This window comes from Carassius gibelio, chromosome B16 (genome assembly GCF_023724105.1).
Source record: "Carassius gibelio isolate Cgi1373 ecotype wild population from Czech Republic chromosome B16, carGib1.2-hapl.c, whole genome shotgun sequence".
Classification (NCBI taxonomy): Eukaryota; Metazoa; Chordata; class Actinopteri; order Cypriniformes; family Cyprinidae; genus Carassius; species Carassius gibelio.
This window is the reverse complement of record NC_068411.1, coordinates 17,432,935-17,460,093: the sequence shown is the minus strand read 5'-3', so window position 1 is coordinate 17,460,093 and position 27,159 is coordinate 17,432,935. Positions and strand designations below refer to the sequence as shown.

Here is a 27,159-nt window from a genome sequence, read left to right as displayed (position 1 = left end):
AATGAAAGATTACCAGATTCCACCATTATATTTTGTACACTATTCAGTCTGAATGTGTCAGGGTTTTTACAGTTAACGCTAAAGCTAAAACCATAAAAGTATTACCTGAAATAAAATATTTTAGTTGTGTTTCAGCTAGTTGTCCAGGCACTATTTCTCACATTGCTTAAGATAAACTACAATATGTCTAAGAAACTGAAACATTCTTAGGGAACTCTAATTAAGACTATAGGACACTTTGTATTACATGAACTATTACGCCATCCGGTGGTCACAGTGACACGTGCTGTGCGTTTCTGAACCATCACAGAGCAATCAATAGACCTGTCATATTCACTGGGTGCAGAATCGCATCTAGCTGACATAACTGAACAGGACTCAGTGTTACGTATATGAGAGTAATTTAATTATTTCAATCAACATGAGACTGTAGCCCAATTGTGTTGTCCTAATCTAGCGATCGAGTGCTTCGGGCTAAAACACGCAAGTGGCGACTGTAACCTGCAGCAAACCAAAGGTGTAGTTATAAAACTATATAAAAGGCACTTTTGCTATTATTAAGCCAAATAAACATGCACCGACAATGTAATTTTGTATAGCTGAAGCGCATATCGAGTAACGATCGATCGATTGAGTTTCCTCCCTTTTAACGAGAAAAGCGCGTGCTGTTATTTCTCTGATGCCATGTGCGCGCGGCAGACTCCGCGGATCTGGGCTCGCTCTGCATGCCTGCCGGTGCGGCACGAGGCGTGGATGATGCTGGATGGAGCCTCGCAGCTTTTTCACGCTGCGCCTCTGGAGTAACGTAATGATTCAGTGACGTGTTACCTCGTTTAAATATTATTCCAAACTTCAGCATCATTTGTACATCTTTATTATCCGGCGATTTCCCAGAAAACAGTCAGCAGCATCTTTAGAAAATCAGTATTCTGTGTCATCCTGTGACTCGGCGTGGATCCTCCCACTAGGGATACGGACTATTTATACAGCGTGCAGCATCCCGAGCCTTCTAGAGATACGCATATCTGAAAAAAACAGAGAATCTGAAGATTTTTCGTTTGGAGGTAAGGACATTATTATATAAATGTCTTCAATAATATTCCAAACAGTACATGCGACTGTAGATGTGACCTCATTTGTGTCAGATTAAAATCAAACATCATTTTCACAATGTTGGTTTCTTATATTCAGCTAAAGCTTCTCGTTTATACACGCGTTTTAGCACTACACCGGGCCGCATAAAGTTACAGCCACTGTTGTCATTTTATCTCTAGGCAAAATTAAGCTTTTACTTGGAAGAATTGAAACAACTAGCCTTCCATGTTTGTGCCGTTAACAACACGAGCCCCAGGTGCAGATATGATGCATGTCTATGAATGTACACAGGCCATACAGATAAATCCAGAAACTAATTTAGCCTATATACGTTCTTGTGATGCGCATATTCAGAGCAGGTTACATGGTAACTTTGTTACACCATTAGTTGATGTCTGAAGTTATTGCATTTCGAATAGGCTAATGCTCAAAATGTTCAAAAATGAAATTATTTTAAACGGTTGCCTTGTTTGACGTTGTCTTTTCAGTGCGAATCTACTATTTGGGGGGCGTTTACCTTATGCATCATGCAAACACACGTGCTTTCAGATACACGTGCATGTCTGTATACATACTGACATACCACCTAGTCTAGTCTGACTGATAACACTGTCTAGACTACACACACACACACACACACACACACACACACAAATCTAGCTGTACAACTCTCTTCACACTTGTATTGTACATTCACACAGTTACTATGTTTTAGTTTCCCATCATAGATAAAGATAATTAAACAGGGTCTTAAGAATTTAAAAAGCTTGAATATGGGGATTTGAATTTCTAATGTCAATAATGGAGGAAATGATCACAAAAGAGTAACAATTCTCAATTCTATTTATTATACTTTTATCAACAACTTAAACCAGCTGGAACATAATTTTTTTTTATTGGCACTGGCTTTGTTAAATAAATAAGGGATAATGCAGTTATAATAGAACAAAAAAACAACAACTTTAAAATATCAAAACTCAAGCGCAGATAGGAAATCTGGATCAGCAGTCAATTATACTGTTTTTTATTATTCAGAAATATTTGACCACTGAATCCAGTGATTGACCAGTCAGAAACAAGCTGTGTAATACATGGTATGAGGATCTAGCCTCTTTTGAAAACAGAGAAATGAGTGTGGAAAAACAAGGGGCTAGTCAGCTCATATGAGTACCCCTTGTGAATGTGGTCTGGAGACTGTTAAATGGGGCAGTGGGGTGGAAATGCCAGTTCCAATCCCTGCCAACGCTCCCCTCCTCCCTTTCCACAACCCAGTCCCACCATCCTCACTCCCGGTTATGCCTGGAATTCTGCGCACTCTCTCTGAAAAGTGTAAACAACCAGGGTCAAAGAAAAACAGGTTGTGATGGGTGGCTGCAATGTGCCTACTGTCAGCATGCCAAGCCCACTTTTTTGAAAAACATAAACAGGGGCAGCATGGATTACAGGCAGAACTGAGGTGTAATCAGGGGGGATTTACACCCATCAGGTCGTGACAATGAGTGTGCTCGGATAACACTGCCTCACTCCATAAAACTGATTATGATTTGCTTTTGTCAGGAAGCAGTGGCAGCGCTAATGCTAGCATTAGCTCAGCAGGACACTGTGTCTGAGCAAGGCTATCTTTGTGTACATAGCTGATTACTTTTTTGTTATTAAGACCTTTTGCACATGAGATATGACAAAGAAAGAAATTACTGTTAATTTGGTTCTATGGTTACAACACTTTAATGTACAAAAATAGCTTGTACAACACATCAAAATAAAATAAAACAACGACAAACTTATCTACAGTCTAAAATAAAGTTTAAACACTTTGAATATAATTTGCAGGGTATCACAAGTTGTTACCATCTATTTGTTGTGCATTAAAAAGATATGCTAAAATGAACATTATTTTGTGTGTTTGGTGTAATGCAATGTGTATATGTGGTTTAAGGTTAAAACATATTCCACATACTGTTTATTATTGATCGCCTTTCTGAAATGCGTTGATTTTTATCAAAGCTCATCATTCTGAAAAGTGAGGTGTCCATGATGGGCCAGCTTTCCAGTACATTGTAATTGGCCGAATACCTTAAGCATGTTACCAAATGTAAAGCCCCTTACCAAACTGTGATGCTGTGTTCCAGAGCGATGAGACCAAACCAATAAAACCTATTATAAACGAGGCATTTGTTGCATCCAGTGAGAACATAATTACTGAGAAGAATGATTTATACTGTCTTTTTACGTGTTGCGTATTGTGCCGTGTAAACATAAAACCATGTCTGCATTTGTGATCGGAGAAACGAGAAAACAACAAGTGCTACTATACATTGCTCAAAACTCGCTTTTGTCTCAACAGTGGCGAATTCTTTAAATATGAAAACATACTTACAGACAGTGAGACAGAAGCGCCAGACTGTCCTTGCAAATTGGAATTGCCCACATTATAGTAACAGCCTTTGTGCATAGACGCCATTGTAGTCTACTCTTCCAGGATCAGGAAACAGTCCTCCGTAAAATGCATTGCACACATCTGAATATTTGGGTTAAACTGTTCTGGGAAAGTGTTGTTAATACAACTTGACCACTGATTTCTAGGTGTGACCTCTTTTGGAATGCTAAACAAAGTAGTTTCACTTTCACAATGAAACACAAAGTGTCTCCATAACATAGCGGCGGCATCAACAACAATACTACAGTGGAAAACAAAGTTACGCCTTCTTTCTTTGCGTAAACATTTTGGCGCTGTTATGCTAATTTTCTCACGCAGTGACATAGACATGTGGGGGCGTATTTAAACATGACATTTTAGGAGTGCGGGGATGATAATATCTTTTATTAAAATCTCTTTGAGTTTGAGACTTTAGTCTTTGCAACTTTAGGGATCTTATTTATTCATAAAAAGATTGTAACACTCCAAACAGACAGGAAAACTTGAAATTGCATCATATGACCCCTTGAATCAACTTATCAGGGCAAGTGATAATAGGCAAACATCACAACAAATATGTTTTATACAAAAGCAATTTTAGCAAATACCTGCATACATAGATTTAGTGTAATATGCTAAGAGTTAGAGATATAATTATTTTTATTTTGTATTTATCAGTGCCAGCTCTAATTCTGGCTGCCATTATGCCTCTGTTAGAAGAAGGTTCTGTGCCAAGGGACTGTACTCGTACTGTGCCGGTAGTCATCATTGGTGAGTCAACAAGGAGCAAATGTATTCAGGTTGATTACTATTGAAAAAATGGTATTCACAGCATCAACCAATCCTGATTCCAATATAACATTCCTCAGTCTCTCCAATTTTCCCCTTCACAGGTAACGGTCCTTCTGGTATATGCTTGTCGTACCTTTTGAGTGGGTATACTCCTTATTTAGATCCAATGGCTGTGCACCCAAACCCTATCCTCTTCCGTAAACTACAGGAAGCCAAGCAGCTTTCCATCACTGAACAGGTAAAAAGATGAGTGTCAAAACAGCTTGCAAAGTTTAACCTAGAGCTATATTGTGGGGCGTAAAAATTGTGGAGTAAATCTAAAATGGAGTAAATCAGAAATGTTAGTCAAATGTTCAATAAACAAGCTGACCAGTGTGTATTTTTGTAGGATTTGGAGTTTCTTTGCGAAGGTTTAGAGGGGCGTTCCGGAAACCCTGTGGCGGTGCTCTTCGACACACTCCTTCATCCAAATGCAGATTTGGGCTATGAGTTCCCCTCTGTACTGCAGTGGAGGATGGAAAAGAAACATCACATTCCTCATCTGATCTTGGGAAAAGCTACACCTGGTGGTGCTTGGCACGTTAGTGACCTCTCTGAGATAGTTGGTCAATGCCTCTCACAACTGTACAAGCTGAAAAACTGATTCAATAATAATAGCTTCTCGAACTGCCATGTTAGCTTTGAGTAGTTTCTATGGCATAGCTAAGAATTTCCTACTATCTCAGGTTAGAATATTGTTGTCAGAGTTTTGATATACTAGTTAGACAAGACAGTTTACATTATTGTGTGTAGAAACCTGAATTTACAACCCTAACAATATTTCTTTACTAAATATCCTCCACTGACAAAATATACTCTTTCTGGTCTCCAAGGCAATGGAAGGTTCAATGCTGACCATTAGTCTTGGAATATGGATGGAGTTACCAGGAGTCAACTATAGAGATTTGACCTCAGGCAAAAGGAGGTATGTACTATGGAGGATAACTGATGGTAGCTTCTAATAGTACTGTGGTGTCATGTCCTGCTCCTGGAGAGCCTCATTCTTGCAAAATTTGGTTCCAAACCTAATTAAACACACATGAACCAGCTTGTCAAGGGCTGTGTCTGAAAGCTGAAAATGCTGCATGCATGCAAGGATGCATTCAAAGGTAGGAATCAGCTTTACTTCCTGTCTCCTGAGATGCTTCAATTTACCTATTTTTGAAAGCTGTATAGATGTATCCTTTATGACCTTTGGAATCCTACAATCCAAAAATCAAGATGGTGCCTGAATGTTGTGGTTGTGGTCTGTTTGTGCATATATGTGTTCCTGACCAAATTCTTCCACTTTTGATGTTACTTATAGCAAAACAAATTGCATGGAGACCTAGCGACATTCGTCATAATCCCCTCCACCAGAGGGAAAACAATCCAATCCTCTCCATTGACTCTGAAGAGCATTGGATTGTTTAATCCCCAGGTGTGGGCATGGCCTAAATGCTCTTTGTCTCTAATATAGTAATTCAATATTTACTTTTTTTCACCATAGTTTGCACTATAATGTTGTAGATCATTAAACTGTTATGCTGCCTTAAAAACCTATCAGCTTTATGAGGTGCCTTCGAGTGCAAACCCTGCCCGCAGAGTCCTTGCCCGACAAGGCAGTGAGGCAACAAGTCTGCAGCCTAAACTTCCAGAAGCAGACAAGTTCTTCAGGACTATTATAAACCTTTAGACAGGTGTGTCAGAATGAGTTGGAACTAAATTCTGCAGGAAGGTGGGCCTAGTTTAGCAGGATTGGACACATAAATGTGTTTTTTACACATTAGTGTTTTTTGAAGACATCAAGAGGATGGATTCCTCTCAAGTAGAAAATGTGGTCCAATTTTGCAAACATCAAAGAAAGATCTGAGATGGATGGGTTATGTATGTTATTGGCTTTTCTCACAGGTCGGTGTCCAATGATCGAGCCACTCCAGATGAAATCTCTTCATACTACAAAAATTATGTCAAGCTCATGGGTCTCCAGAAGAACTTTGTGGACAATACCTATGTCACCTCTGTTCAAAAACTTCACCGCAGTCATGAAAAAAGTCAAGTGAATGAAAAGAACACAGTCAACGGTCAGCTGAATGCTGTGAAAAATGGGTTTGATTATTGCAATAAGAACAGCACTGAGAATTGTCAGAATGGATTGGTAAATGGGTTTAGCAATGAGTTACAAAATGGAATGGAGAAAAGCAGTAGAAGTAGTGATACTGGGGAGGAGGATGAAGATAAAAGAGGCAAAGAAAGAGTGCAAGAGAGTATTGGGGTTTCCCATGCACTTTCACAAGGACTCTGGGAGGTCAGGGGCTACCAGCAGCTCCATGGTGACACTCATGTCCCTTTTATCTTATTTGCAGAGAATGTTGTCTTAGCAACAGGGGCATCTGACTCTCCAGCTCGACTGGGAGTAGAGGGGGAGGATCTCCCTTATGTGTTCCACAGTGTACGTGACCTTGGGGTAGCTGTTAGCTGTCACGGTAAACTGGGCCCTTCCTCTGACCCTGTGCTGGTAGTGGGGGCAGGGCTTAGTGCAGCCGATGCAGTGCTGTGTGCCCTGAACCATAAAGTCTCTGTGTTGCATGCATTCCGCAAGCGTGCTGATGACCCGGGTCTCATCTTCAAACAGTTGCCAAAGACACTTTATCCTGAATATCACAGGGTCTACCACATGATGTGTTCCCAAGTTTACCCAGCATCCCCTGTTGCCAATCACACAGCTCCTAGTCCATCATTGTTCCCTGATTACACCAGCTTCCCTGAGCACTGTGTGCTCTCCTTCCAGCCTGACATGCACTGTGTGATGAGGGGATCCAATGGTGTCCTTAGAGTCTTCAAAGTCTCTATGGTGCTAGTTCTTATCGGGACCTATCCAAACTTGTTTTTCTTGAAGGAGCAAGGGCAGTACCTTGGTTTGGACCCCAGTAGGCCAATTTCCTGCAGACAGAATCCCATGGACATAAACCCTTACACCTTCGAGTGCAAAGCTGAGCCTGGGCTCTTTGCCATGGGACCCCTTGTTGGTGACAACTTTGTACGTTTCTTAAAGGGTGGTGCTCTTGGTATTGCTACCTGTTTGCACAAGAGGCTGAAACAGAGGATTGAAAAGAACAGGAAATTGATCACAGAGGAAGAAGGGTGTGGAGGATGGGGAAGAGAAGGAAGTGGGGGAGGAGGATTTGTCTAAGGCTTCAAGAGAAGGTCCCTCATGATGTGAGTCTTGGAATACATCTCATTTTTATATGTATGCAGTGAATACTAATTAAATTACAACTTTCCTACAACTTACAAGAGAAAGTACACTTATAAAAATGAGCAGACGATCGGAGGAAAATGGTGTCTTATGTTGACTTACAAAATACGTTTTTTCTGGCCAGGAATAATGTGCCAATATGTCAGTGTCATGGAGTGTCCTTCACCTATTGTTTTTTCAAATGCTGTTAGTGGCCTTGTTGTTTGTAATATGTTACCTGCTCTTACATTATACTACATCATAGATAGCGTATATTTCAGTCATAATTGCAGTGCCTAAAGGGCCTATCATACTGACAGTGTTTTGTAGCAACAAATCAACCAAGCATTGTTAAGAGATTTTGTCACAAGCAACAGACTTGCTGTTGAGAATTTACTGTTTAGCAGAGCTAAAAGATGCAGCAACTACCAATGAAAGCACAGTGATTTGTCACGAAGTTGGATACAGAGCAAAGTAGGAATGGCTACTAAACACCAACAGCTCAGAATCTCTGATATAATCTCTATCAGTGCGAACACACGTTAGGTCAAGGAGGCTTGCACTAATGAGTACAAGAAAGCAATACCAAAAATAGCAGATGACATAAAGGTGCCATTCAATGCAAAAATCACTTTTATTAGGTGTTTGAACACAGTTCTGCGGCTGCAGTGTGTGAAAACAACCAGCCTATAATGGTAAAAATGCACCCACTCATTGTTTTATAATCCCAACAATTCATCAGTCTCTCCACACTAGCAGTTCCAGATTTCTCACTACTATGATGACATAGTCGGTGAAAGTCCTGCCCATTTGTAATGCTCTCTGCCCTGTTAACATATACACAGCCTTGAGTGAGAAGCTGCAGTCTGCCATTACTGTTCTCTTGCTGTAGCTGCTGGAGGAACCATGTCAGTGCTGCCGAAGAGCCATTAAAAGTGTTGTGCGTTGTGATACACCAATGAACATAGGAGTCTCCATAGACCGCTGAGGACATGGTGGAAATTTCCAAAGGATATGTTACAGAAAAAACCCCCCCTGAAAATTCCTATACTTTGAGCTAACATTTTACACCGGACTGCCTCACAAACGAGGGTCAGTTGGAGTTATGCAAAGATTGCTTCTGAAAGAGGGATCGATATTAATGTTTTGTGGGCAAACATCCGGACTACTGACAAAGTAATCATCACGCATCAAATTTTGTTTTCCAAAATAGCTTCTTGTCTCTCTGTAAGGCTATTGTTGCTAAAGCTACCATTGTCTATGCCCGTTTCCACTAATGCTGCCTTCATGTGCTACCAGAATGATCGTAAATAGGGATGTGGTAGTTAAAATTGCATTTGGAAGCATTGTGAAGTGTAACACCGGTATGCCTGCAAGCATGACCTCTTAAAGCTCCGGAGGCAGGGACAGCAGCTCATTTTCATTTAAATTAAAAATTAAAATTAAATGTATGCTTTAAGAAGACGCTTTTATCTAAAGCGACTTACAGTGCATTCAGGCTATCAATTTTTACCTATCATTATTATTTAAAGGGGACAAACACAAATAACAATGCATTTTGGCTCATACCCTAAAAGTGGCCATTTCAACAAGCTATAAAAAATGATGTTTATTTTTAGATAAAATTGCATATACACAGTCTGGGGACATCATAGAGCAATTTAAAATACTGTATCGAAGCATTTTTATGGCACCTTTAAGCCGAAGGCATAGTTTGTAAAGATTATGTTGCAGTCTGCTTTAATGTTTCTGCTGTGAAATGCCATTTAACGCACAATGTATATTAATATGCACACAATTTCAAAAACCTTCATGAGCTAATAATGAGCCAACCTTTCTCTTTCATTGTAACATAAAACAAGTGCCAAACCTTTGAAATACAGTACCTTTTCATTTTCTTGGTGTTTATTAGTCATTTTGGTAATTTTAAGTAAAATAGATAAAACAATGTTCTGCATTAGAGAAAATTTTGATTAATCCAATGTGCTGTGTTTTAGAAATTTTGACTAGGTATTTCACAGTATTCAATGGTGAAATATATTACTTCATACTCTGTGCCAAATAAATGTTTTATTGCTTTGAAATATTAACTAAAATAACTTAAGAGCTAGCATTGTTAAGTTTTCACCTCAGCCATTCTAAGTTTAGACTGCTGAGGCAATCTTTGTGTGGAGTGACAGATACTTTAGAAAGCAGATATCATCAAAAGACTTGAAGGTACACTTGAAGGAACCAAAACCATAAGACAAGTCAGAACTGTGAGAAGTAAAGTCCTTTAATTAAATGCAGGACAGTCAAAGCTGCTTCACAAGGTGATGTATTGTTGGCGTGGAGGCAAAATACAACTGCTCAAATTTGTAAAACTTCAACTTTTAATATATACATATGGATTTTGTACAGAGTATTTTTTATTATAGACCAATAAATCTCTCATAAAAATGGAAAAGTGTTTTGCTTTGCATCTTTTCACAGATAGCAGCACTACAAACTTTTATTTTTTCTTTGCCAGTCTAGGGTTGTACCTAAGAGAAAAAGAGAGAGAAAAAAAAACAAATTCAACCAAAAATCAAATAATTTATACAGACCAACCATCATTCCCACAAAGGCTTTTAACATTCCTGCCCTACGGTGACAATAAGTAACCAGTGTCTGAATGATTGAATAACTGAGCGAATTGATACAAACTGGTATGCTGTAAAAATCAGACATTGTTTAAAAGTCATTAAACCAGACATCCCCTTCCATAAAACATGTCTGGGACACTTCATTAGCCTGGGGGAGGGAGGGAGGTGGACAAGACGTTGGAAAAACAGAGGTAGTGTTTTCTTTTCATTCTTTTTATTTTCTGTGTGATGTTCCCACTGCATGCATGACTGGCTGAGCAGATTCAGAGATCAAACAGTTGTGATGGACAAATCGCACGGTCGTGGCTGTGTGTATATTTGAGGGCTCGAGTGTGTGTTTTTCTGCTTAGGCAGGAGAAATGGCAGCACTTGAAAGTCCCCCGTTAGCCAGGTTCAGTCTCCAGGCAACAATTCTGTGCTTGACATGACCTAAACCTTCTTCCTCTGTGAGCGTAAATCCTAGATCTACCGAAAAATTACTTAAAGGTCCCGTTCTTTGTGATCCCATGTTTTAAACTTCAGTTAGTGTGTAATGTTGTTGTTAGAGTATAAATAATATCTGTAAAATTCTAAAGCTCAAAGTTCAATGCCAAGCGAGATATTTAATTTAACAGAATTCGCCTACAACGAACGACCCGTTTGTACTACAACCCTCTACTTCCTGCAGTAATGACATCACTAAAACAGTTTTTTGACTAACCTCCGCCCAAAGGAACACATAAAAAAAGGGGCGTGGTCTTGTTGCGCTCCGACGGAGAAGAGGAAGAGTTGCGTTTGTGTTTGTCCCCATGTCGTCGAAACGCTGTTATTTTCATCTAGGAGTCCAATCACCTTTGTTTGGGCTTCCCAGGGACGCTGTACTTAGAGATCAATGGTTACAATTTCTGTTTAACTCGGTTCCCGTAAATTATAATCCACATGTAAAACTATGTGCAGCACATTTTGCTGAGGACAGCTTGCTGAGGACAACTTTCTCAATCTCAAACAGTTTAATGCCGGATTCACACAAAGATTATTCTTGAAAAATGGAGCAGTTCCCTCTTTGTCTGGAGAAGGCGTTGTTTATGGACCACAACCGGTAAGTGTATTTTATTATTTAAGTTGGTGCGTTTGTTCACTTGCTTCTCAAAACTAGTCCAAAACTAGTCCAATCGCGTTACCAGGATCTCAGCCTGCGCTAAGCTGGTGTCGAATCACAACACAGGAACAGCTGGCACAATCAGAACTCCTTACATATTTCTGAAAGAGGGACTTCATAGAACAAGGAAGTCATCAGCCGTTTTTATGACAGTGAAAACAGCGGTATACAGATAGGTGAATTGTGTGAAAAATACTGTTTTTTTACATGCTAAACATGAACATGTTATATTGCACACTGTAAACACAATTAAAGCTTCAAAAAAGCACGAAAAACGGGACCTTTAAAACAAAGCATTATTTATGCCAGGCCAGTAGTTGCCAACGTAAATAAATACTACATGAACATGTAATACGTACGTGCATGATGCACTGTTTTCACAAATTTGCCTTTTTATAGTTTACACAGAGACAATAACGGCATAGTTTTTAAAAACGTGCACTTTGAAACCAGTTTTCAAAAGTTTGAGTTTTCAGACCCTCAAAACATAAATATTTTTATTTTTTTTACTTAAAAAATGTGTACATTCCCCCAAAAACAAGAATTCATTAAGGATTACGTTTTATTCAGAGTACCTACACCAATATCCAAATGCAAACTTCCAAACAGTGTTGTGTGTGTGTCAAACTTTTTGAGTGGACTGGAATATATTTCAACAACAGTGTTTGGAAGTTTGCTGTCTGGATATGTGTTTAATTATTCTTCATAGAGATAGAATATCTTTGATATAAGCGAAGCTACTAAAGAAGTTCTCTTACAGGGCACTGACCACTAACTTAAACCATTACTGTATTTTCTGTCCTAATCACTGTGTGTTTAAACAGCAGGAGCTTGTTAGATATATCCACAGGACTTCGCAGCCCATTGTGACTTGAACTGTTAACAATGACTTAAATGCAGTTGGGAAATCATTGACGTCATACTTTCCAAGCGTGCTCTATGAAAATGAAGGATCTGCTAAAAGGAGAAAGCCCCCCCTTCAAGAACTCATGCGTGATGCCGTGACACTGGTGGATCAGGCCCAGCAGCTCATCAACAGCCAAATCACACAGCTGATGAGTTCATGAATTCAGTTAATAAAAAGTGTGCTTAACTTTAAGAAAGAAACTTGCTGCGGTCGAGTGGAGCTTTACAAAGTCAGAATACTGGCATGTCAAAGCTGTGCAAGTCTACCACCAAAATATCTGAGCACCTGTTTGACAGAAGATTCAAAACCAGACACGATACTGGGAACCAGACGTCTCTCTGTCCTGCCCGCCTCAGTGCATAACAGAAACCGGTCTCAGCCAGTCCAATGCAGACTAAGCCCTCACAAAAGTTATTGCCTCATTGTAAGCCTTGATTTTCTGGGGTTAAAGGTCAGTGTCTTGTTGAATGTATTGTTAGTTTAGGCAGGTGGTGAGTGTCTGGATGAGGATGAGAATTGTACAGGGATCAAACAAGATCAGTCAGCGTTCAAATGAGCATTAAAAGTGCTGACGTCACTGTATTCGATTCAGTCCATTCTGGCCTTTTGATCCATTCCCTTCATTTATCCATTTATGCCCTACTTCCTGCAAAAGTACACAAACTGCATACCTGAACAAATCATCTCCCAAAATCTCCTCCCGTTCATTCCGTTTTTCCTCCTAAAGAAAAAAAAAGAAAGAATGCCAGAAATGAGAACACAAATCCTGTGTTCATAACAGTATTCAACATGTCAAGGGTCAGCAACAACTAGTATGTGAGCATTTTCATCAGAGGTGAATGCACTGGAGTTAGATGAAGTCACTGCTAGTCTACATTTTAATAAAGGAAAACTTCCTCATATTCACATGGCCCATTTTGATAAAGAGTTAGAAATACCACTAAAATATGAAAAATGAAGTGCAATAGACAAAAGAAGGGTGGATGGTCGGTGCAGGTTTACAGGTTTCAGTTTTGCATCCATTGCATGTGAAAGACAACGCAGTCGTTCTTCTATTTGTTGCTTTTAGCTTTCCGAAAAAAAGAAGTCCCTGCTATCATTGTTGATGTTCAACCCACTATCTAGGGTCCTTAACATTCCACACAAATCACAATAGTTATGTGAAAGCTACAACATTAAGGGAAAAGATCACACAAATACAGTGGGGTTCAGTGAGGAAATCTATTATTTAGAAATGAATCTACATATTTCTTTTTGAAAGAAGTCTCATATTCTCAGCAAGGCTGAGTTTCTTTCATTAAAAAATACAATAAAAGCAAAAATATTGTGGAATATTTTTACAATATAAAATAACTTTTGTACTTTAATACATTTTTAGATGGAATTTATTCCTCTAACGGCAAAGCTGAATTTTCAGCAGCCATGAGTTCAGTCTTTAGTGTCACATGATCCTATAGAAATTGTGCTGCTTAACATTTTTGTGGGATTCATTTTTTTTTCCAGGATACTTTGATGAACAGAAAATTCAGTTGAAAGATTTTGTTGTAACAATATAAAAAAAACCTTACCGTTACTAGTGTTCAATTCATTTATGTGCACATACATGACTAATATCAGGCTGATGATGTAAATATAATATACAACCCTCCCCAACCACTTTCCTTGTTTCCATGGTCGCTCACCTCTGCTGCCTGTCTGAGCCATTCCTCCAGTTCAGAGTTCTTACTGCGATTGTAAGCCACCAGATCCGAGCCTCCGATAATGTTGGGCAGCCCATTAAATCCAGGGACATTTTTCTACAAACGCACACAGATACATGTACATCAACCAACAGCCATTCAAAATGACACATAAAGAGATAAACAAACAGTGCATCACTGAAGTGTGCATCCTCTAACCTTGCGGAACCTTTTCACATTCTTGTCATTAGGGTCATGGGTCTGCAGTGGACCGGGTCTTGATCTGGAAGAGGTGCTCACAGTCAGGGACATGAACTGAACCTGTAGGAGCCTTCTGGGCAGTTCAGGGTCATTCGCAGATTCAGATTTAGAGGTTGAAGCCTTAAGAAGAACAGAGATTTTACTTTATTATTGTACTCAAGTGGGAACCATAGAGGGAATTAAACATAGTGATCATGACCTTTCTGAAACCTTGAAAAGATATTTTAGGTAGCGTAGGTCAACGTGACTCACAACCAGCAGCTGTATTAAAACCTCTCACCTGCATTTCCTGTTGGACTGCAGGCTCACAATGCTGTGAAATGCCATTTTTGGTCCTTGAATTCTGAAAGGCAAACAAACAAGGAACTAGCTGTTCTACTGATTAAAAACAGACAAGATATAATATAAAACATATACAAAAACACACATATATAAATAACAAAATTATGGCTGTCTTTGTACCACAACAAATGACACTTCCTCTTCTTTGACATCTTCAAGTTCTGGTCTTTTCCCCTTCTTTGCTGAACTCTGCGCTTCCAGATCTGGCGTTTGATTGGATGACCTCTTTGATGGCCTCTCAGAGCCTTGATTTGTTGCAGCCGAGACTGTTCTGTCCAACTGCAAGTTCTGAATATTGTTGGCACTGCTTTGCTGGTTCTTTGAGCTTTTTCTGCTTTTGGACTCAGTGTCCTCTTGCTGTTTCGTTAATTGTGGGTTATTGATTCTGCTGTTCGTTCCTGGCTCAAGACATTGTTTTTTATTAGCTGCGGACTGCAGAGGCTCATCCATTTCATCGGACATTAAGGACTCGAGCTCTTCAAGTGACATATCCAAATCAGCGACTTCTGCAGGTTTCTCGGGGGCCAATGGGGAGTCTTGCTCTGGTTCCTTTCTCTTCTTGCTGCCAGAGCTTTGACTGGACCCACAAGCCTGAACCAGACTGGCACTGAACTCAGATCGTGACACTGAGCTGTGCTGGTTTTGGGCTGTATGTGAGGTTTTGTGAGATCTACTGGCAGAGGAACTTTGCTGGATCTCATCTTCTTTAACCTCACTGTCTTTTCTGGAGAGTTTGGCATCTGACTGGACAGAATTGGCACCGTCTTCACGTGGCCTGCCACCATAAACAAATTTATTTCATAAATCCTAATAAAACGGTGACTAAAGTCCCACATCCTGCACATTTCTACTACAAATATTGTCACATGACCCTGTTCTCCTGGTATTGCTTTTATCTGATTTCATGACTTTTTATGCATCATTTTGTATGTCACTTTTCAGTGCCATTATATATTTATATTAATAAAGAAAAAAAAATGTTAAAATTTTGAATAAATAAATAAAACTATTCATTTTAAATCTCACTACAAAAGCTTATTCTACTCGAGCAGCTGTATCAGCTTTAGATGTGTGTGCTTCACGTATCTTACACTACTGGTTAAAAGTTTGGGGTCAGTAAGTAATAAATATTTTTATTCACCAAGGATGCATTAAGGATGTCAGTAAAGACATTCATAATGTTACTAAATAACTTTTTTTTAAAACATTCAAGAATTCCAGTCTCCCAAGGGGGAAAAACAGTATCACATTTTCACGGAAATATGTAACTGTTTTCAACAGTGATAATAAGAAGAAATATTTATTGAGCAGCAAATCAGCATATTAGAATGATTTCTGAAGGAACCTGAAGACTGGAGTAATGGCTGCAGAAAATTCAGCTTAGCCTTTACAGGAAAATATTACATTTTAAAATATATCAAAATAGAAAGTTTCAAATAGTATATGTTTTTTTTTCTTTAAAGCTTACGTGATGTAGAGTGGCATTAGACTTGCCTTTTCTTGCCGGCAGGCTGGAAGAAGTTTGTGAGGGCTGCCTGTTTCTGGGGAGACCGTTTTAGTGTGGTGCTGGCATTCGGAGGTGCTGTCAATTTCACAGAACCTTCAGGATCAACTCGCCCCCTGCCAGAGGAAGCAGAACTTTTCTTCATCCTCTTCTCGGGTTCAACCACGCTGAAGCTTGCAGATGACATCACGGTTTCATTGACAATGCGAGTAGTGGAAGCTTCTGGGCCGAAGGATGAGGGTTTGTTTGCTGCTGACAGTGTGGATTCCTTGTGTTTGGAGAGTGTCTTCTCTGGAGTCTCACCAACTGTATTGATCCCACTTGTAACCACCCTGCAAATGTGAACAATGACTACTTGCACTGACTGATATCACTAAATGTAGAAGAAATGATGTGGTCTGTGTATTGATTGGCTTTAAAAAACAACAACATTGAACTAATGGATTACTCTACTCATAGCAAAAGTGTTTCTGTTGTCTCGCTTGCAAATACATAACTCAGAGATATATCATACATATAAACTAAAAGTAGCAGTTTAGCTCATTTCAAAACACAAAAAGCACTCTGATAAAATTGTACCAATAAAAATGTGTGATTGCTGTTTTGAGGTAGTTGTATGGAGATTACAGTTTTGTTTTTGTTTTCTTAGGTGTCTACCACCTAAGAAAGCTATTCTGTAAGATCCACTGTACAGATTTCTACCTGCTCTGGTCCTGAGAGAGTTCAGTGTTGACCACATAGGCTGTGATATTCTGGGAAGGTGCCGCGAGTGCCGTCTCATCGACAGCAGTGTTCTGAGAAAGCGTTGCTGCAGCTATGACGGGTTTCACTTTCACTGATTCTGTGAGGAAGGGAGGAGAAATTATTCATGTGTCGAGTTGTTCAGAGACGCTGCCATGTAAGGATCAATAAGGACACTTAAAACATATTTTTTTAAAGTACAATCAGTCATCATGTGAATAGTCATCATAGTAATTGTTATGCACTCATTGTTAACACTGAACACAGTACTAAGAAAGAGTAATGACCTAGAACAGTCCATCTACACCGGATGTGTGTGTAAGTGTGTGTAAACCCACCAGATTGCATAGAACAGCAGGGATTGCAGTATGTTTTATTATTGACATGAATGGCAGCCAATCCAATCTCAGATTCAGTGATAAAGCGCAAGCCTTTTCTATGTGAAAAAGATAAAACATTTAGAAAAGACAGAATTTATTGATTCCTGCAGTAATACTCGGATAGCTCTAAAACAAAACATAAGCAAAACATTAAATATATTTTTCCATAATAAATGTAAAATAACATGTACATTTTATACTATACATATATATAATTTATTCTATTTGATAAAATAGATTTCATATTTTTTAAGAAATAAGCATTCTTGTACTAATGCAGCAGAAATGTGTGTTCTGCCACAAACAAAACCTAAACACATTTGCATACACAATAGAATCAACCAATCATCAAACAAATGGTGATAATTTGTTCAACTTTCTTTTTTTTTTTTTTTGTGGAGTACTGTTACGGACTGCTCTGGCCCAATTTAAGACCTGACTATATGCACAAACTAAACACCAGCTTCACTGTATTACTCAATGCTCAGAACAATCAGTACAGCTGTCTGAACTGACAGAAAATTCTGGGCATGAGCAAAGATACACACACACACACCTGTGCAGAATCTGGGCCACAGAATCCCCCCACTTCTTGAAGGCTGGAGGGATCAGAGCCTGGGAGTTCCCTGATGTCATGTCCACCACACAGGTGCTGCCTGACTCCAAGAGTGAAATGGGCAAAGAGCCCTCGTCCAAAAGCTGGCTCACCCCACCTCCACAACTCACCGCCTGACTCAAACGCTTCATCTGAAAAGATACACAAAACATCAGTGATAACAGCTCGGATTATAGTGAATATTTCTTTAACCTAATTACAAAAATCAGCATGATAGAAAATGAAACTGCAAGTTTCTAAATTGAAGTAACTGAATCCTACTGGCTATTAAAAAAGAAGGGAATTCAAAAGATTTTTCAGATTATATCCTCTGAAACACAAGGAATATTGATCTGTGGAGGTGATTTGAATATACATTTACAGCCTGAGCTTGACTCTTCAAACAAAAAAGTTATTTTTTCTAAACCCATCCATCGGAAAATTAACACATTGATGAATGATATTGGCATAATTGATGTATGGAGAGATCTATACCCGAATACTAAGGATTATACACATTTTTCTCCTCCACATAATGTCTACACCAGGATAGACTATTACCTCATGTTTAATAGAGATAGGACCAGGGTGACAAGCTGTGATATTGGAACGATAGATATTAGTGATCATGCCCCAATCTACCTAACAGTAAAACTAGATAATAAATCTAAGGATACTTTGTGGAAACTTAATTCGAATCTTCTTAATGATCCTTCTTTTAAAATATGTATTAAAAATGAGATTCATTCTTATTTAGAAACTAATGATAATGAAGAGGTCACACCCCCCATACTGTGGGATGCTGCAAAGGCAGTATTAAGAGGTAAAATTATAGCACTAGCCTCACTTAAAAAGAAAACTCGACAACAGGAGTTAAAAAAATTACAGCATCTATTAAATTTATTAGAAAAAGAACATAAGGACAAGCAAACCCCAAAAATACTAGAACAAATAAAGAAAACAAGAAACGAAATTAATATGCTGTATACTCAAGAAATAGAGAAAAAAATTATGTTTTCTAAGCAAAAATATTACGAAAATGGATCTAAATTTATGAAAATATTGGCATGGAAATTAAAAAAACAACAAGCAGATCAAACTATATACAAAGTCAAGGATCCTATTACCAATACAATACAAACCAAACAAGAAAATATTCATGATACTTTTGAAAGGTATTATAAAAAATTATATTCTAAAATGCCAGAAGATAGGAACCAGGAGATTGATTGTTTTTTAGATACATTGGAGTTACCTACCATTACTGATGAGCAAAATAAAACACTGATAGCAGAAATAACAGCAAATGAAGTAAAAGAGGCTATTACTAAACTAAAATCTAATAAATCTCCAGGACCGGACGGATTTACTGGAGAGTGGTATAAAGTGTTCCAAAAGGAATTAATACCTATTCTGGTCCGCACTTTTAATTGGGTTTTAAAGAATGCAATAGCTCCTCCATCCTGGAAGGATGCAGTTATATCTATTATTCCAAAAGAAGGCAAAGATAAGCTAGAATGTGGATCGTATAGACCTTTATCAATATTGAATGTCGATTATAGACTTTTCACATCAATTATGTCCAGAAGGATGGAGGATTTCTTGCCTAACCTAATAAATCAAGATCAATCAGGTTTTATCCGTCAGAGGCAGACACAGGATAATATTAGGCGTACACTGCAAGTTATGAATTATATCAAGAAAAATAAATTAAAATCAATGATTCTAAGTCTAGATGCTGAAAAAGCCTTTGATTCAGTCAATTGGACTTATCTCTATAAGGTTCTACATAAATTTGGCTTTCACAAGGATATAATTAGAAGCATACAGGCACTCTATGATACACCAACTGCAAAAATAAAGATTAATGGTTATTTATCAAAATCATTTACATTGGAAAGGGGCACTAGACAAGGATGTCCATGGTCACCTCAACTATTTGCACTATATTTAGAACCCTTAGTACAAAGCATCAGACAGGATAAAACAATTCAAGGTATCAGTATAAAAGGAGTGGAACACAAAATAGCCTGCTATGCAGATGATATACTGATTTATCTTGGAGATCCAACCAAGTCTTTGCCTCAACTAATGAAACAATTTCAGAGTTCTGGCCCTCTTTCTGGATATAAATTAAATATTGATAAAACGGAAATAATTTCATATAATTATAATCCCCCTGTAAATATAAAAAATACATATTTGTTAAAATGGCATACAAAGTCATTTAAATATTTAGGTATCCATTTGACGAAAAATATAGAAAAATTACAAAGAAAGAATTTTGATCCATTAACTGTAAAAATCAGAGAAGATTTAGCCAGATGGAATCTAATACCCTTTTTTAGTTTTAGCTCAAGGATTGAAGCAATTAAAATGAATGTATTACCAAAATATCTTTACCTATTTCAATGCCTACCTGTAGAAATAACCGGAAAACAATTCATAGAGTGGGATAAATTGCTTTCACGTTTTATTTGGCAAGGGAAAAAGCCAAGAGTACGCTTTAAAACATTGCAGCTCCCAAAGGATAAAGGAGGGTGGGCTCTTCCCTCATTAAAAGACTATTATACAGCAGCGCAAATTAGGACAGTGGTGAATTGGTGTGACCCACATTATAATGCTCCTTGGAAGGATATGGAAAACTATACTACAAAGAATATCCCTGTACAAGCAATATTAGCAGATAATAATTTAAGACAATATATAGATACGCTAGAAGACCCATGGACAAAGCTTACTTTAAATGTTTGGGCATCTGTGATAAAAGAATTTAAATTATTGGAATATACTTCCATTCTTAAATGGATTGCTTATGATTCAGACTTCACTCCAAATCAGTCGGATAATAGATTCAAGTTGTGGACAAATAAGGGAATAACTTCTTTTTGCACAATCATTGAGAAAGGTGTAATTCTAAGCTTTCAAGTATTGAAGGAAAAGATCTCATTAGAAAATCAGGATTTTTACAGATATCTTCAGGCTCGAAGTTATTATGATAAAAAAATAAAAGGGAAATTTAAAGATAATCTTAATCCACTAATAGAATTGCTTAAAAAAGCATATACATCAGGTATTAGATATAAGATAGTCTCTCAGATATACAAGAGCTTAATAAATATGAAAAAATACTCTACAAATTATATAAAAAAGAAATGGATGACAGAAAGTGGAATATTTTTTTCTGATGAAGAATGGTCAATTGTATGGAAATTTCAGTGGAAATCAACTAGGTCACTAAATTGGAAGGAGTATTGTTGGAAAAATATTATTAGATATTTTATAACACCAATACAAACAGCCAAATACAGTAATAACACTCCAAAATGTTGGCGAAACTGTGGATGCAATGAAGCAAACCATTATCATATATTTTGGGAATGCCTACATATTCAGGAATATTGGAAAGAATTACAGGATGCTCTTGAACATATTTTTAGAAGAGACATACTTCTAGAATTCAAACTACTGTATTTTGGTTGTGCTAGCTTAGAAACTACTGCAGCAGATAACAAATATCTGATGGGCGTCCTCTTAGCAGCCAGTAAGAAGGCAATTACTCGCAAATGGTTGCAACAAGAGAGACCGACATTAGATGATTGGATAGATGTGATCATAGAGATTTATATGATGGAAAAGATTACCTTTTTTGTTAACTTAAAGAGAGATGTTTTTCTGGAAAAGTGGAGGAATTGGGTTGCATATGTATCCGAAAGAAGATCAGATTTTGCTTCTATACTTAAATAGATCAAGATTAATATATAATGTATATGTTAATAATATGTTTGTGTATGTATGTAATAATCATTTCCATAAGTCATTTGAGAATAGAATAAGTCATCTGAGGTTGTTAAGGATTGAGTTTAACTAAGACACATGTTCTTTCCCTGGATATATATAGTTTCTATTTTTATTTTTATTTTTTTGCCCTTGTTGTTTTTTTTTTTTTTTTTTTTTTTATTATTTTTATTTTATTTTTTTTTACTATAAAAAATTGTAAAAAAGGAAAAGAAATTATTTTGAACAAACCCAAAGTACAAATCATACTTAAAACACAGCAAGTAATTGTTCATACCTGTATTTGTTAAAACACTTTGTGATCGTAATAAGTATTATGTACACTGAAATATATTGTGTTGTGATTGTACTGAAATGAAAGATCAAAATAAACACAAAATAGAAAAAAAAAAAAAAAGAAGGGAAAAAATGGTAAGAGCTTTTAATTTGTTCCACTCAAGATTCTTGGGAGATATGTGCATGTCCATCATTAACCCGAAACAAGTTATTTTTTTTCTGTACAGTCTGGCTTTTATTTTTATTTACTTACTTTTTTGTTTTGTTTTAAATAAAAGAAAAATGTTTTTATGTAACAGGCAAACCAAAAAATATTTTATTAGATGGTGAAAAACCCTAAGTTTAAACTAAAATCTGAAATAAAACAAGTTGGACTTGATTTACTAAAAATCAAACACTCAAAAGACACAAGAAAAGAATGACGATGTGACCTCCTTGCACTGCTGTAGCTTCATTCACTCACAAATGAGCCTGCTGGTTACAGAGAATATCCCAGCTGTTCAACTTCTCATGGTCTGCTCATCCTCTGAGCTGATTAGACTGTTTTACACTTCCTGATTAATATAAAACAGCATGGAGGAACTCCTATGTGACATCCAACTTTTTCACTGTATATAACGGCCTAATAATTAAAGACCTGATGCCATGTCTAACTTTAACTTCTCAGATCAAAGATAAAGAAAACATGAAATAGTTAAGAAAGGTCAGTGTGCCTGTAACTGATAATACTGCAGGACAAATAAAGTCAACAAAGATGAAGACGTCTTAAGAGTCTGAAACACAGCTGCAGCAGTTTGTGGGAGGGTTGAACAAAAAAAACCTTCTGCACAGATTTGGGTTCAAAGATAACATCTTTGTCTTATATAATAACTGGCCATGTGACGTGATGAGGAATATGAAAGTAAGAGAACAATGTCACAATCCTTTGGACTCCTTTGGATTTAGTGGAACAGACCACATCTTAGTGAGCTGCCAACAGACAAACCAGCTCATACATCCTGCTCTAGAAGACAGTATGCCTTAGGATTTCATTCCAAAATAAAACAAAAACAACATAAAGCCTACTTTGGGATCATGGAGTTTTTTTTTTTTCATGAAAATTAAGCAACATTATACTATAACTACTTAGCATATTACTGTATTTATTGTATGCGGTGTGTTCCATGTATTGTACTATGTATCTACGTTTTGTCATTTATATTTACAACACAGTTAAAAAATATGGGGTCTGTAATTTTATTTTTAATATTTTTGAATTCTCTTATGCTCACAAAGGCTGCACTCATTGGATCAAAAAAATAAAGTAAAAACGATAGTAATGTGAAATATTATTTTGATTTTAAATACCTGCTTTCTATTTGTATATTATTTTTAAAACAGAATTTTTTCCGGTGATGGCTATATTTTCTGAAGCCATTGCTCTAGTCTTCAGTCACATGATCCTTCAGAAATCGTGTTGCGTAATATTTTCTGGACACCAAGATGCATTTTATTCAGGATTATTTGATCGTTATAAACTAAAAAAATAAAAACACAGTATTTATTTGAAATAAGAAATCTTTGCCCAGTTAGTAACTACCTGAATAAAAGTATTATTAAATAATAATAAATAAATAAAAACTTTGGAGGTGGAGTCCGTCCTAACGTCAATGTAAAGTGATGGTATAAATTACCATTTTAGTAGTAATATAAAAAAAATCCCCTCTTGCCTGTTTTGAGTTCAAAAACAGAAAAGTTTTCCCCTTGAAGAGGCTCTTTCTCTCAGGTCGTGCAGTCAGATCAACATCCTCTTTAGCCAGACTGGGCTCATCAATCTGAGGCCTAAATCTGATCAACACAAAACACAGCAACATCTCATCTAAAATGTCTATTCAGAATACTGGCATTAACTTACTGCTATTTAGATGGAATAGAGCAAGCAACTGTGAATGAGAGAGAAACAGAGACACTCCATACTTCTCAGCTTTAGGCAGCGGCAGCTTCTGCTGCACAGCTTTGCTAAATGCACTGAAGAATTCAGGATTCACTATGGGCCGACAGCACAGCAATGCACAGATTGTCTGCAAAAAGAGAGACAACGATTCAGCAGATGTTTAAGTGTACCGTTAAGGTTCATTGGCAGTTAATCAGATAACTCCAGGATCAGATGATATGCTGAAGTGGTCAATGGTTTCCTGACCTTTATGGTGACCTTTACTGTGGGCATGACGAGGTGAGTGCAGTCAAATGTCCAAGTGTTGACAAGTCGCCCCCCAATAGAGCGCAAATCTTGAGAGAGGGATGCTTTCCCTTCATTATCGACACATGAGGAACACACCACGACACACTCTTTCACCAAACTGAGTGAGGAAAAGGGGTGGTTATTATTATCAGCTTCATAAAATATAAATTGTGAATATCTAAACTATGCTAAAACACACACACGGAGAAATGAGAGCAACTATGTAAGATCTGTGAATGTCAAGAGTCATTCATTGTAGTAAAAAACTAAAAATGACCAGTACATAATTAAAAAGTTCTTCGTTTGTATTGCACTAAAATAATGCCACAAGTTTTTAGAACAACATGAGGATACTTTTTTTATTATTATTATTGGCTCAACCATTCCTTTACCACTATAAACTGCTTCTAAAGCATCCTCACATGACACACAGGAATGCGTAGCTACACATACAAACCTGAACTTGCTCTGAAAGACTCCAAATGTGATTTTGTCTCCTGTCTGCAGCATCTTTGTGGAACCAGTCGCAAGCTTCTCACCATTGATGAAAGTGCCATATTTAGAGCTGTCTTTTAGAGTGACCGCCTGCCAACAGCATAAAAACAAGAAAACATCCTGTCAGCTAGTTGGATGAGAAGCCACTATGAACTTATGATAATCATCCAAAATACAGCAGTGAAGGAAACAGGGCCATCTAGAGCATGATACCTGCAAACGCTCATTTACAGACTGCAATACCATCTTAAGAATAAATAAAGTTGACAGAATTGCTTGATTAGTAATTTGATAGTGTCAGGATTAACAAGTTTAATAGCTTTAACTAGATATGTGTGGTTTTATTTGGTAATATGGTATATTGCAATAATGAATATGCATGGACTCATTATAGTCAGTACTTCAAAATACAGTGAATAACTGAAGCTACCTTTTCATTTGAATCATTTGGATTTTAAAAAAGCATATTAGCATCTTTTCCATCAAGTGGTCAAAATTTACAACACAGAGCTGTGTAACAGACTCAAAAATTCAGATTTACTCTATAATTGTATATTGAACTAAAAGATTCCTAATAACATGTTCAATATTCTCAGTTTTGACTTTTTTCAGAACTTTCCAAGATGTTATTAGTAAAATACCAATATATTTTTTTGCATCCTGAATTTTAACAAGTATTTTCACAGCATGAATGACTTACTGTATTCAAAGTAAAATTGAGGAAGGGAAATAATGACGCACATGATCGAAGTAATCAGTAAAATAATAAAAAACTATAAATAAATGTCTTTCCACAGCACTGCCTTTGAGGAAGTCTAAAGCAACATAAGACTTTGCTTCTTATTTCTTAGTTTTTGCTTCATATTGTTTCTCAGGCAACATGATATAGAGATGCTCAGGAGTAGAGTTACTCACCTGCTCAGTGACGGTGAGGCTGGCGTGCACACGGCTGATGGACTGATCATTGGACAGCAAGATCTCACAGTTCTTGCGGCCGACCACATACTCCTGACCCGGCAGCAGACCGATACTTTCCCCTTCAGAAACAGAAAAAAAACATGGAATGCATTAAAGAATCCCAACATAAACAGATAATAATTCCTGGAAATTTGCGGAATTGATTTATTAATCTTCTATTATTATAAGACAAAATTGGCCGATAAATATTATTAAAAAACAGTGTTGATTTCATGTGAACATCTCTACACTTCTAAGTCAATGGGAAACGGCTTGGTTAAAATATTCTTCAAAATATGTTATTTTCTGTTCCACAGCAGAAAGAAAGCAATAACAACATGAGGGTAGGTAAATGAGTGCGATTTTTCTTTTTCTTTTCATAAAGTCCTTAAACTTTGCCTTAACATGTCAGTGTATGTAATACAAGAGGTAGAATAGCAAGCTCTTTTTCAGACTTAGTTTAAGTGATTCAAAGTTGCAGAATGTGTGTGAGCATGAGGATGTGTGCATCAATATTATTTACATATAGAGCAATTGTATTAATGCATTATTTAGCAACATTGCATCAACCCAAACTTAATTAATTTGAATTAAATTAGGTCAATTATGGGTTTAAAATGTATACGTTTTTTAAATTAGTTTAAAATATGTAACTGACCAGTTTTAATTCATGTGTGTGGGTGTGGGTGTGTGTGTGTGTGGGCCATCTGTCTTTTATAGTAAAACATGATCACAATAAATGTAAAATGTCAGTGGTGACATTTGTGACAAGGTTAAAACCAAGAGGCCTGTTCTGAATATTAAATCTGGTTGATTTGCATTATAAAAATAGATTACTGTTTATCTAACATTTCTACTGGGTCTTACTGAAAAAAAAAAGAAATTTCAACTCAAGCTAGAATCGTGACCAGGAACAAACCAACCAAACACTCACTAACTTACCTTACCTAGTAAAATCTGATGTTAGCGTGCTGAATGTCATGACACAGCCTAACACAGTAATGATGTATTCAACCTCTCCATGAATGACAACAGTTACAGTAAAAAACACTGTTTAAATAAAGAAATGGACGATTTGTGACTCAGTTAAAGCCTTAGAAAAGGCCAAGGATTGTCGTTCCCTAAACAGAAACGCTGTATGTAAACGTTAAGTAGGGATACATTACAACAGCACTGTTATTACTTTACAGTTGATCTGGATTATACGAAACGTAACGTTACTGCCGCAGTACACTAAAACAATCAATAACCGACTCATTTTGCACAGTAAACATTACCTCCAGACTCGGTTGACTGCAGTTTCCACATTCCAACACTTGTCGCTTACTATCGACTCAATAGTTATCGAATGTTATAATGTGGCTGTGACTGGACTGTCCGAACTGGCGCGCAGCATTTACATCTTCATGTGCGTCGTAAGAAACTTCAGTTTCAAAATAAAAGTACTAACTTAAAAAACAAAAATCTGACCACAGAGAAACGTCTGCACCCACGAAATATCCAAATAATAAACACACAATAACGTTAGTAAAATGAAAAAATAAATAAAATAATAATAATATAAAGTACTAACTTGCACTAAACGAGAGGTTCAACTCTCAATTCATTTCAGCGAATCGGTTCTTTCGAGTCGTTCGTTGTAAAGAACAGATTCTTCGTCTGCGCCCTGGCGTAATTACGTC

The 27,159-nt window shown here is 37.2% G+C and overlaps 2 protein-coding genes across 2 annotated transcripts; one reads left to right on the top strand and one right to left on the bottom strand.

Moving 5' to 3' along the window:
* The first annotated feature begins 563 nt into the window (after window positions 1–563).
* On the top strand, window positions 564–10,005 carry osgin2 (oxidative stress induced growth inhibitor family member 2). Its single transcript, XM_052578592.1, has 6 exons — window positions 564–1,064; window positions 4,190–4,282; window positions 4,405–4,541; window positions 4,692–4,883; window positions 5,176–5,267; window positions 6,233–10,005. The coding sequence occupies exons 2-6, from the start codon at window positions 4,216–4,218 to the stop codon at window positions 7,512–7,514; spliced, it is 1,770 nt and encodes a 589-aa protein (XP_052434552.1). The 5' UTR covers window positions 564–1,064; window positions 4,190–4,215; the 3' UTR covers window positions 7,515–10,005.
* Window positions 9,817–26,911, bottom strand: nbn (nibrin). Its single transcript, XM_052578591.1, has 16 exons — window positions 26,755–26,911; window positions 25,436–25,557; window positions 24,483–24,610; window positions 23,984–24,143; window positions 23,761–23,864; window positions 23,514–23,631; window positions 17,692–17,882; window positions 17,094–17,191; window positions 16,717–16,855; window positions 16,005–16,346; window positions 14,631–15,285; window positions 14,449–14,511; window positions 14,127–14,288; window positions 13,911–14,024; window positions 12,900–12,949; window positions 9,817–10,081 (listed from the first exon to the last, which is right to left on the bottom strand). The coding sequence occupies exons 1-16, from the start codon at window positions 26,783–26,785 to the stop codon at window positions 10,051–10,053; spliced, it is 2,508 nt and encodes an 835-aa protein (XP_052434551.1). The 5' UTR covers window positions 26,786–26,911; the 3' UTR covers window positions 9,817–10,050.
* Window positions 26,912–27,159: the final 248 nt, after the last annotated feature.

Coding starts and splice junctions, on each gene's coding strand:
- osgin2 (XM_052578592.1), top strand. CDS start 4,216: ATGCCTCTGTTAGAAGAAGGTTCTGTGCCAAGGGACTGTACTCGTACT. Junction 4,283..4,404: donor TGTGCCGGTAGTCATCATTG/GTGAGTCAACAA, acceptor TCCCCTTCACAG/GTAACGGTCCTTCTGGTATA. Junction 5,268..6,232: donor TTGACCTCAGGCAAAAGGAG/GTATGTACTATG, acceptor CTTTTCTCACAG/GTCGGTGTCCAATGATCGAG.
- nbn (XM_052578591.1), bottom strand. CDS start 26,785: ATGTGGAAACTGCAGTCAACCGAGTCTGGAG. Junction 16,856..17,093: donor CTGCTGTTCTATGCAATCTG/GTGGGTTTACAC, acceptor CCTTCCTCACAG/AATCAGTGAAAGTGAAACCC. Junction 14,512..14,630: donor AGGAAGTGTCATTTGTTGTG/GTACAAAGACAG, acceptor TTTGCCTTTCAG/AATTCAAGGACCAAAAATGG.